The sequence below is a fragment of the Electrophorus electricus genome, chromosome 12 (genome assembly GCF_013358815.1).
Source record: "Electrophorus electricus isolate fEleEle1 chromosome 12, fEleEle1.pri, whole genome shotgun sequence".
NCBI classification, from domain to species: Eukaryota; Metazoa; Chordata; class Actinopteri; order Gymnotiformes; family Gymnotidae; genus Electrophorus; species Electrophorus electricus.
The window spans coordinates 18,284,975-18,297,419 of NC_049546.1; the positions used below are offsets into that span (position 1 = coordinate 18,284,975).

The 12,445-nt window shown below is 40.6% G+C and overlaps 1 protein-coding gene across 3 annotated transcripts; it reads left to right on the plus strand.

Annotated features, from left to right (window-relative positions):
• Window positions 1-236: 236 nt before the first annotated feature.
• On the plus strand, window positions 237-9,476 carry pitx2 (paired-like homeodomain 2). 3 transcript variants are annotated; one of them, XM_027014182.2, is made up of 4 exons: window positions 237-599; window positions 2,631-2,694; window positions 7,192-7,391; window positions 8,307-9,476. In XM_027014182.2, exons 2-4 carry the CDS (start codon window positions 2,649-2,651, stop codon window positions 8,868-8,870), a joined length of 810 nt encoding a protein of 269 aa, XP_026869983.1. In that variant the 5' UTR covers window positions 237-599; window positions 2,631-2,648; the 3' UTR covers window positions 8,871-9,476. The 3 variants fall into 3 exon arrangements, with proteins under 3 accessions (XP_026869983.1, XP_035388109.1, XP_026869982.1); XM_035532216.1 differs by lacking the exon at window positions 237-599 and adding an exon at window positions 2,383-2,407; XM_027014181.2 differs by lacking the exons at window positions 237-599; window positions 2,631-2,694 and adding an exon at window positions 5,954-6,484.
• The last annotated feature ends 2,969 nt before the right edge of the window (window positions 9,477-12,445 follow it).

Genomic DNA, 12,445 nt, shown 5'->3' on the forward strand with positions numbered 1-12,445 from the left:
GTCTAAATGCATCTACATTTAACATACTAATGATTAATTTAATGCGTGTCGTGTTAAAGCTGTTAAAGTAAACTTAAATGTCGAGACGTAGAATATTTCTCCGAACTCAATGTGTAGGCTATATATACAAACACACCCACACCGACATTGCACACACACGCACGCGCGTACACACACAGAAACACACACGCCCACGAGTTCTGAGTCAAAGCTCGTGAGGGGAAGAAAATGCACCACTCTGACTTCGACTGTGTGAAGAAAAAAAAGTTGTTGCACTCCTACAGACCCCACAGAGAATAAGACCCGATGAAGTGACGACGCGAGTCTTGCTGACTGTGATCTTACTCAAATCCGCGGTTGCGCCGATACCTTTAGTGTGTGACTACGGTTCTGCTCTTCGCCAAATACCAGAAATACCCACGTTCATTTACACCGAGCGTGGACGTTACGCGCTTTCGGACCTGCCGGCAACGACTTGCATGCTCGGAAGATATTAGGAGCATCGACAGGCGTGTTTCTTGTTGTGGAATTTATCTTTTTCAAGAGTCGAGACCGCCACGGCAAGCGCAAAGGAAAGCAGCGCGTTTCAGCAAACACTGGTAAGTGCAGGGGTCGAGCTATTTTGGATGTGAGTTAATGCAAGTATAGGAATTCGTTCCACCCCGGCTTGCCTTTTCGGTGTAATCAGCCAGGCACGAGCGAACCCCAGCGCGGGATGGAGAAGAATGATAAATGATGTTTCTGGCAGGTCTCACCTTGACTTCGCCGATGATAATGACGTATCGTTAACACTGAAAGGCAACCGGGCCGAAGGCTGGCGCGGGGTTTTAACGCGCTATCAGTATCAGCGCACATGGGGCTGGTTAAACTCTGGAGAGATGTAAGCTATTATTGTCTCGGAAATTGCACTGTAAATTAAATATGTCAAAATTACTACGTGTAAATTTTCAGTTATTTGAATCTGCAGGATTAACGTAAATTGAACACGCTCCAAATTAAATATCGACGGATAAACATTATCAATAAAATGAAAAATCAATTGCCCATCAAGGAATCGTCAACAATTGTGTTATTAAATTCAAATGACTGTTGAATACTGAGTTCTTCACGGGTCATTTGGCTTTGAATGATTTGACACAAGTAAATAACATGAATTTCCACTGTGAGAAAAAATCACTTCTGGCATTAATCTAACCCTCGTAGAAAAAAAAATTAAACATTATTTATAATTCTTTTTATTGATGCCTTATAGAGTAGCCTAATTAATATGAAAATTAAACACATTATAAAAGTCCTATTAAAATAATGAATTTAATGAAGTGTCTAATATTAGAATGTCAAAAACTACAAAACCACCACCAACAACAACAACATTATTATTATTGTTATTATTATTGTTATTAATAATAATAATAATAATAATAATAATAATAATAATAATAACTTTGCAAAGTTAAGAACTAATAATTTACACAATACCAGCAGTTAATTTTGGCTTCACTGGTCAACTATTTTTATCAAACACTTTTTAAATTATTGTCATTCTAATCTGAAAGTTGCTGTCTTCCGGTTTTCCTGTGTCTATCTAATATATTTCATTCTCTGCGTGGTTATACTTTTCTAGCGCTTGTGCGCGCGCTGTATTGATATAGGAAGGATAACTAATTTCATTACGATGTATTCAATTAACATTATATACTACGAAATAGTATAATATATCTAATACTATAGTTTGTTTTAGGGAGACAAGTATACTCTTCTAAGATTAAAATCTCTTAAAGGCAATACACAGAAGCTTGTATAAACTTTATAAAAGGCACCTTCTTGATTATTCAAGCTTTGCTCTGCTGTTCGTGTATGGGAATTTTTTTTTTTTATTTGTATCTTATTTTAGAAGCGCTTATTTATAAGTAATCCTTGCACACAAGCACATACGCGTGCACGCACAAACCCCCTTCCCAGTCGCGGGCCTCAGCCTGCCGGCGCAGATGCAACGCAAATGATGTGAGAAGCAGGCGCGCGCAAAGCGATGTGTTTGGAGCAAGAATGGAGGCGAGTGAGAGAAAGCGGTTAACAGCAGGATAGCATGCAAATTTCCACTGCAAATTATCATAAGCAAACAGCGGAAGCCTGGGCTAATAAAGGCCCATCTGTGTTACTTCATATCGGGTTAGTATAGAGCTGCGATAATGAATTTTGTAATATCCAACCGACAGACATCTCAATCAGACACTAATCCCGTGATTTTACTGCGGAATCACTCAACTTCCAGCGCTCAAACTGCTTCTCGCTCACACACACACACACACACACCTCTGCTCCTCTGTTAGAGCCGCGTTTGTCGATGTGGGCCTTAATTAGGGAGGTCTTGAGTGAACGCGGTGGGATTTCAAAACAAATGAGAAATGTGCGTTTCCCATTACAGCCAATGCAATATTATAGATATGAAACGGGACATTACTGAGTGATCCACCCACTCCGGAATCTCATGATCACCCGTATAATGTGTTGAAGTCTTCTCAACGAGATCACGCGCGTCAGGCCATAATGTAATACGATGCTTGTTATCGGCCAATGTGGCCTACCAATGTATGACGCGTGTGTTTGAAAACATTTCTCTTTATTTACAGAGTTGAACAGAAACGCAAATGGATTCCCACTGCCGCAAACTCGCGTCGACGTGTGCCCAATTGGGTGAGTAGACTCATGTATATCAGTCTGCGTAAATGTCGCCTCAGTGTTCCTGGTTTGTCGAACCTTCACACTGAAGTTGTAACTGAGTATTGGTCAGGTAAGTAGGGCGCCTGAAACCGTAAAGGTTGGCATATGGCTGTAGAAAGTAAAGGGGACAGTGTTAGCGTTTTATTGTCTGAGACGGACATCTGGTGGCAGGTGAAGGATGTGCAACTGGGGAGTCGGTGCGTCTTCGTTTCTCGTGAATTTTCAAACGCCAGCTTGGGTTTTAGTTTTCTCTGTGTTTGCTATAGTACCCTGTGGCGGCATAGACGCACATGCAGGTGTCAGTTAGCTGTAAATCTGTGCTGTACGACTTTGCTCATTGAATGTATTTTTTCAACACGATTCATTACGGCTTTGGCACAAAAACACGTACAAACGTACAAAACATGTAAATCTTAGCGGAAAGACAGAATTCCTCTGTTTACATACAACGTAAAAAAACCTTGAACATTCATTCAGCGACCTGCGTCACATTGTCATTTTCATTGACGGAATTAAGACCAATACTACCCTCCACTGCGCAAGCGGTGTCTAGCAGTTTGCTTATATCTTTATAGTCAGGTATACCACTTAGGTTATAATATAGCATTGTTTACAGAATAGAGAAACGTCACCGGTGTATCATTACAGCACAGGAGAGACAATGCTGTGGATGAAAATGCAAGCGTCGAAGTGACAGTGGGGAAAAGACACTCAAGCAACTTGATTATCGACTTGACTCTCTTGTCTTGGGCGGACCGGTAATATATGCAGCACTTGTTTGATAGACTCGAGGGAAAACTAAATGTATAATGAAAGCCTCCTCGTGAGGAAGAATATAGTAATGGAGGAATCTGATGTCCTCTTAATCCCATAGAAAAGGCTTTGGCGCCCTCCCTCATATTGACTGAATTGGTAATTAACGGCTCTGTGGTGCACCGTAGTCGGTAATCCACAGTAGGCAGTAGAAGCATTCTGAATACAGTGCAATAATCCAGTCCAAATCTACCATTACTTTAACAAGAATCAGGCTTCCTATAGCTCCTAACATTGCACTGGTTATGTTTCAGACCTCATTATTATTTTTGTTGCTGTTGTTGTCATTATTATTATTGCTGCTTTTATTGTTGTTGTTTTGTCGTTGCTGTTCTGTTCATATGCGAAACAGTAGTGTAGGCACAATTAGCCCAATAACTGTTATTTAGGCTATGTGTGCATGGAAAAATACTTTATATTCTGAAACAGGATTCCTTATCAATTAATTATAAGCGAATTATAATTTCCTATTCCGAAAGGATATAGAAGACAAGTTTGTTTCAAATTACTCGACATTAATTCATTTTCTTATAACAGTCGGTCCGAATGTCTAATTAGCCTACATTACTCAAATATTTTTCCAGACCCAGTGGTATCGATGCAGTACTTAGGGCGAAGGGAGGAAGTCTGTTTATGGTACTGAACGAGACCAGGAGATTTAGCAGCAAAGTATACAAGCTAATACATTCTAGATCAGTCGGGCCCAAGAACTTGCAAAAATTACACAGAAGTTGAAGCTATTTGAAGGGTCATTTTTGAAAAACCGAAGCCTGACTGCTCTGTCTTCCTTCTCCCCTTCTCGCTCGCTTTCTCAGAGGCCAGATGAAGTGCATATGAAGGGCTTTCTCGGGATTAGGACTGTCCCGTAATAGTACTACCCATATCCACATGAACGAGCGAAAAAAAAAAAGCCGGGTGGCAGGGGATTCGGCGGCTTACGATGGCACACTTCGCGCCAAAGGCTGAACAAGAAAGAGCCTTTATCTCAGTTCTTTTGTATAGGACTAAAAACTTCAGGCTAACTATAATAGCCCTTTTAGCATTATTAGTACATATTCGTGTCCATATTCTCGTTTAACTGTCGGCCTACACGATTAAGATATTTTCAAGACTGTAACCTAAAATAACTTCGGCCAGCATATGCCTTTTTTAAGTGCTTTATTCCTGAACTCGTAAGAAAAGATCAGTCATTACAACGCAATGCCAAATGTCAATAGCAAAAATCTTGCTGTTGCTAGAATTTCACCAAATTCTAACGTTGCCTTTTGCAGTGTAGTTTTATGACATTGGGTGTGATTCATAAGGAATATTTACACAGCGGTTTTTATTTCAAATCGACGTACTTTGATGAGAAGGAACTTAGAGGGAATGTAGTAGTCCATTTAAAATTCTTAACCAAATGAGGTTCTTATCAGATTAAAACGCACTCCAAGCAGAAGTGGGCTGTCGCCGAGGGCCTCGGCACAGACTTCACGTTTAGAGACACGACCCCAAAGCGCGGATGTGCGTAATTTAAGAACAAGATAACTAATCGCTGATAAATTGGCCTTCAAATGGGCAAGGAAATCATCGTATTTTATTTAAAGAAGAACCAAACCTTATGCCAGTGTCTTATAATGCCACGCCTAACCTCTGGAGATGAAGCACGACTGTCTAGTGTACGTCAAATCGTACATTTGTGACACTGTGGGCTTGTATCAAACATGCATCTTTGTTAGTGTCTGGTACCTTAGACTATTTAGACTAGATGTTATCAGCGCCAAGATTGTGAATCTGACACTGATAACTGAGATTTGTGTCTTCCCTTTAACATGTCTCATTAGGCTGAACTGATGCGCTAAACGGATGCTTGTAAGCGCGACCACAGGCTCGTGCGGGTTCGGTGTAGTTTTTATGCCGGTTTGGGTGTAAGGACTAGGAAATTCAGACCTAAAACTTCATGAATTAAAACGCAGTCTATTTGTGAGAAAACGTTTCGATGTTTAAAAAATAAATAAATAATTTTTTAAAAAGAAAGAAAGAAAAGGAAAAAAATTAAAAAGTGGATATAAGGCTTAACTATGCCATCTTTAGGAGGGCTTCATTTATAGATCTTATTTTCTTCTATTCTGTTGGTTGCCTTAAAACGGCTATCACTCACAAACACTTGTGAGTTCACTTGTATACCCTGCCGTCTTCTAAATGGTTTCATGTCAAAGAATAAATAAGCTCCGAATGCACAGAAATACGCACGCCGCCTCCTCTAGGTTCCCCGAGCTCGCGTGCACGCCGGTTGGCCACGGGACCTGTCACGTCGAGTTTGACGTCCCTGTCAAAAGGAGGGCGGGCTTTGCATGACGTCAGGCTGCAGGGAGAGGCTCAGTTGGACGGCCAAAGAACAGGGAACAGCTGAAATGAAGAGCGAGCGCTGTAGCCCGTGTGAGAATGTGTGTATGCAAGTGGATATAATATCGCCTACCTGTCCCTGTCACTCTGGTTGCATTGCTGCTCTCCGTATGAAACTGAGATAACTATTTGCTCCAGTCTGAGCTAAAAAGCCTTCCTTTCCTCTGACGGGCCGCCCTCGCTTCCAATTTTAAGACGGTTAAAGCCATCCGAGAGGAGTTGATCTGAGTGACTTAATTGTGAGAGGAGCTTCGGCGTTTGTAAATCCCGTTTCGGCTGGTCTACCACGCGATATAGTGGTCGCGCAGCTTACAGTTTCCCTGTCTTTCGTTTGGGAGTTTAAGCTGATTGTGAACGCTGCGTAATCCGCTTGTTTTATCGATGAACTCTATGAAGGATCCGTTGAGTTTAGACCACCATCACATCACTGGAAGTAAACTCGCTTCCGCGCTCCACACTCCGCTTTCAATGGCTTCCAGTCTGCAGCCTCTCCAGAGGTCAATGGACTCCAAACACAGGCTAGAGGTGCACACAGTGTCAGACACCTCCAGCCCAGAGTCCGTAGGTAAGACCCAGCGCCTTTCACTCTGATGGGTCTAACTTGGTTTTCAGTTTGCATTAAGTTTCCTGCATCCAAATCACGGACGAACTGTCCACTTATTCTCTAGGCTCTGTAGGCGAGCTGAAGTTACTGTCTGTGGCTTGCAAATACCCGTGAATGTTGCCAACGGGCAGTTTGTAGGCTAACTGTGTGTAAAGTTAATGCCGTGGGTATTATTTACGTAGATTGTGACTGCGTGTGCGGAAATCATGTACTGCTGTTTTGCTATATTAAACTCTAAAAGAGCGAAGCTTTTTTTTTCTGTGGTACTTCTTTAACCTTTTTATTTTTTGCCAGATCAGTAACCAGAACTTGGTTCCTGAATGTCAAATACTAGTAGTACAATTTTATCGGCATAATCTGGGCAGTGCGTGTGAATTTAAACGTTGCTGATGAAGATTGACTGGATCGCATACAGAATTTTCCAAACTCAGATTAAACTAAATCTTGATTTGAATTTATATTCGGTAAACTCAGTTTATTTTATTTTTATTTTTTCATTTCTTTGTTTATTTATCAATGTATTCATTCGTTTGTTATATATAATTATATGTTTTACTTCTATCAAAAAAATAACATTGGAATGTGATGTAAAATACATGTCATATGAGGCTACAGAAATGTCAGCATTCTTAATCATTTAATCGGCTTTAAACGCCTTTGTTTCACAGAAAAGGAAAAGGGTCAGAGTAAAAACGACGATTCGTCCGATGACCCGTCCAAGAAAAAGAGACAACGGCGGCAAAGGACACATTTTACTAGCCAGCAGCTCCAGGAACTCGAGGCCACCTTCCAACGGAACCGCTACCCCGACATGTCCACAAGAGAGGAGATCGCAGTATGGACAAACCTTACTGAAGCCAGAGTCAGGGTGAGTAGAACGGTAACTTTAGTATATTTTGATAATATTGGACTGTTAGATATACTACAGGCTATACTATATACAACTAATACGTTTGTTTTTAACTTTATTTTAACCAAATAAGTAAAATGACACAAAATGTAGTCAAATTCCAGATGACCCGACACGGTGCTTTTTTTTACTAGTTTATTTTTGATAGATTCTCGGGTTGAATCTGTCATTAGAATAATTAGACTAATATTTGCTAATAAATGGGTGTTAGCAGAGATTCGATTTTTAAGTTATGATAGGATAATTCTGTTTTCGTGAAAGTCTGCGCGCCATGATCAAAAACCAAAATCAAATCGTGAATTGACGAAAAGAATTATTATTTGGCCAGAAGCTAATTATGGGCGGCATAAATTCTTTGCAATCAACACATGGACACGCTGACAACGATAGGCCTTAATAGAGTAGCACGCTCGCTGTGAAAGAGGTGCAAAGCTTGTATTTTGTGATTGTCATTCGCGTGTTGTATACTTAAGGTCAGAGTGCGTCTCCGCCTGTGTCGTGAATACACATTCGAAGAGCCGTCATTGAAGCAGCTTACGAGCAGCGACAACTGGTGTATATTGGGAATCCGTTGGAATCGAGACAGACAGTTTTTATTTTTATGTAATTTCTTTGTTTTTGTTTATTTTATGATATTTTATTTTTCGCAGATACAAAGAAGTTGCATGTGGATTAGATTTAGGCTTTTTACGTGCATTTGCACATAAACTGAGAGTTGTCGGTCGGTGAAACTATCTCTTGGAGTGCGTATTCAATGTAAACAGACTTTAGTAGCCCACCCATTCCCCACCTATATACGTTTTATATGATGCCACATCGTTTTAAGGCTACAACATTTAATCGTTTTCTTTCTTTTTTTAACATTTGCTAAAGGTGTGGTTCAAGAACCGACGGGCAAAATGGAGAAAACGGGAGAGAAACCAACAAGCTGAGCTGTGCAAAAACGGCTTCGGTCCTCAATTCAACGGACTGATGCAGCCCTACGATGACATGTACCCCAGCTACACGTACAACAACTGGGCCGCCAAGGGGCTGACGTCAGCCTCACTGTCCACCAAAAGTTTTCCCTTTTTCAATTCCATGAATGTCAACCCGCTGTCTTCGCAGACCATGTTCTCTCCGCCCAATTCCATCTCCTCAATGAGCATGTCCTCCAGTATGGTTCCGTCCGCCGTCACGGGTGTACCCGGATCCAGCTTAAATAGCCTCAATAACTTGAACAACCTTAGCAGCCCCTCTCTGAATTCGGGAGTTCCCACGCCGGCGTGCCCGTACGCCCCTCCAACACCTCCGTACGTGTACCGGGACACTTGTAACTCCAGCCTTGCCAGCCTGAGATTGAAAGCTAAGCAGCACTCGAGTTTCGGATACGCAAGTGTGCAGAATCCGGCCTCCAACCTCAGCGCTTGCCAATACGCCGTGGATAGACCAGTGTAAAACATGGAGAATTAACAACCCCGAACCCCAGGAACAAGACTTATTTTTTTCTTTCCTTCAAAAAAAGGGCACTAGAAGAATAGACCACTGACATGCGTCATGCCCCGAGATGGAGTTTAAAACGAAAACGGAAGCAAAGCTTTTCTAGCGAGAATGTTGTTCTACATCGTCGAGTGTGGCAATTAGGATAGGAAAACACGTCATAAGCTTGATACTTTTGCCAATTCAACTTCTGGACATTGATTGACTAAACGGTTGTATATATGTCTAAATTTCATCTCCAGTTTGTAGGGGCAAATGCTATAGCTCTTAATTCTTTTCAAGAAATCACTTTAACACCGCATGTGGAAAACCTAACAAAATCATGTCTTGCTTGCAAAAAGGGGAGTTGTACATACTAAACGCACCAGCCGTGTGTTCCTAACATATAAATTTATTATTAAATGTCTGTGTGAATATAGATTTAGAATAGCAACCCTGGTTAATTCTACGCAAATGTTTCTGCGAAATGAAATTGGTTTTGCTCTGTGTATACTATTTGGTACGGACCTTTTGTTTCGTTTTTCAGCATCCAAAAAAAAAAATAAACTATTGTGTTTTATTTAATGGAAGTAAATATATTGTTCTAAACCATTTTTAAACGCTTGGTTTACAGTTATTACGCGAATTTCATAGGTTCATGGTCTCGGGCTACTGGTCGTGTGCGGATTGCTATCTTAAAACAAAATTTTCTAATACACATAGGTTAGACGTAGAGTCCGGTGGAGAGGGCGAGATGTCCACAGTAGATTACTGGCCTGGTGGAATATACATGTCTGACTCAAAGCGTCTGGAGTGATCACTGAGGCTTGAAATAACATATAAATAAGCTTGAGAGAGACTGGATCTTATATCAGTGAGGCGACAGCTTTCTGAAGGAAGATTATACCCATGGCATGTCGTGGGTCAGTGATGTGACACTACGAAACTATGACAACAATTTAGACCCCGCGAGAAAGTCGGTAAAGTAAAAAATTGGTAATAGTAAAAAAAAAAAAAGAAAAAAAGAAAAGAGGCTGTGGATGAAAAGAACAAAAAAAGGTTACATAAGAATTCATAAATATTGTTCAAGCGCAAGACGCGGGGCACGGTTGTATTTGCGCATAAAATTAGAATTGTATAGAGAAGGACTGCGATTCGCTGTGACATGATGCTCTGGATAAAATGATAAAAAAAATTAACCTTAATATAAAACATATCCTATTCGAAACTTATTATTATTATTATTATTATTATTATTCCAGCTAATTGCCGGTTTAGTCTCTTTTTGCCTCTCGCTGACTCATTCTTTTTGAAAGCGTAGATCCATGGTAGGTTTTGTCTAGACAGACACCTTTGTGGATTTCAGTGGGCTATCATTATCGGCACTGGAGCGAATGAAAACACCTTGAAGGCAAACAAGAAGATATCATTTATAAGTTTGCGCAAACAAAAAGATGTGTCACGGGTCCGAATCTGACTGTGTTTATATTTTAGAAATTACAGTAGCACCAAACAAGTTATGGAAGGACAAAAAAAAGATAAAATAACCTTCACCTTTGTCGGCTCAAACAAGAAAAAATGGTTATGAGCTATATGCACACCGTCGTAATTATCTGTAAATGCTATGAAAATGAGCAAAATTGCATTTTCTGAGGCAAAAGTACAGGTAACACGTATTATGAATAACATAACTAAAAGCTAAAACTAGAAATAAGCATTTTTAAATTCAAAACGTCCAAACAATGTCACGCACATACTGAAAAAAAACATGAAGAAAAATATTATCTGGCTGAAGTCAACATAACCTATGACTGGGGTATAAATCTTGAGAAAAGCATGTGTAATAGCCACTTTATAAACCTTCATTAAAGAACAAACCCATTCAATCCCCAAGCCGTAAATCATCAGTGTGAAGTGTCTGCCCTCCTGATGTACTCGGTGAAGAGCGCTAACCAAGCCTAAAGTATCCAGTCTCCACGAACCCATAGTCTGGAGCACAATACACATCTCAATAAACACTGAACGCGGGGCCCGCGGGAGCGCTATCAAGCGGGCCCCAGAGAAACGCTTCAGTAGGGCGGACACAGCCGGGAGAGGCGCCACTTCTCCTCTCCAAAAGACTACAGTAAGGTAAGAAACGTACCGATACACTTCATCGGAAGTGAACAAAAGAACTGCCCGGATTAAAAGTTTGGTCACAGTTTATTCATCCTTTTTCTTTTTCTTTTTTTCTCGTTGTCGGTTAAATTTCAGTGTTAGCTAAACGGAATTTGGTTAAGCGCGACATGCACAACTCTGTTTTTTGATGGTGGTGATGGAGGGAGGGTATAGGCCTAATCCTTCAATTTACCTTTAATCAAAAAGTTTGCACAGATGGGTTTATTTGTAAAATTCGAAAAGCCGTCACATTCAACATCCATTAAACCAAAGAATCCCGAAAAACAACGTTTAATTACACCTATTTGAGGATTTCAATACCACCTTGTTATTTATATCGAAACTTCGCTTCGCGCTTGTCACTTTCTTATTATTACAGATGTTTGCGTTAGTGGGCAAAAAGTGGTGATATATTGTCCTTATAAAGTAAATTTGGAACCGAACGCGCCGCGAATGTAAATTCCCTACTGCAACATTATCCAGACCTATTCATCTATTAATCCGGTGAAAATATAGCATTAGATCTTGTTCGCATAACGCTCTTTTATACTATGCTTTTTAATATCTATTACGAGTTTTGGAGATGGAATACTACATGAAATCATCCATCCGAATCTATTAACCCGCATGTACTGGCCAAATGCGCTGTCTTACCTGATATTAAAATGACATTATATTGCATAATTACAGATCGCAGACCATTTCTAAAACACTCTATACATAATTGGTCAACTGTCTGCCGCGTTAGGAAACAAAGGAATCTGTTGGCTTTTTAAATGGAATCCTTAAACCCAGTAGATCTTCGGTCTTATCAACCTGCAAATCAACTCCGAAAATGCACATACAATTGCCCACTGAGGATGTAATGTTACGATAATGTTTTGGCAACCGGGCCTGGATGCTTTTTAAGATTCTGTATTCAGGCTAAATAGGCGAATTACTGCAAAAGAAACAGCCTGTTTTCCTAGAGAAGACAACATGTTCATATTCGGCGCAAGGTAGATAGCGGATGAAGGCTATTGATTTAAATTAGCACGTGCCCAGATGTGTCCACGTTTGCACGCTGCAAAACTATAATCCGCGTGTTCGTTCTATTGCGCTTCAACGGCACATCAGCGGACCAATCAAAGACCTTGGCGCGAGGTCGGGGTGAGTTGACCTCCCACATTCTCGCGCTCACCTTAGTCTCGCGCCTAGTGAAAAGCAGCTCTCTAAATCAAACCGGGCGCATGTGCTTCTGCCTCATCGTAGTTATAGATACCCGCAGTCCCTACTTTGTAATGTGACCCAGACTATAGAGAATCAAATGAGTACAATATAAAAAAATGTTTTTATACAGATTGTCCCATTGTGGGGTCGTAGGACAGATACAGCAAATGAGTAGAGCGTTTTGAAAA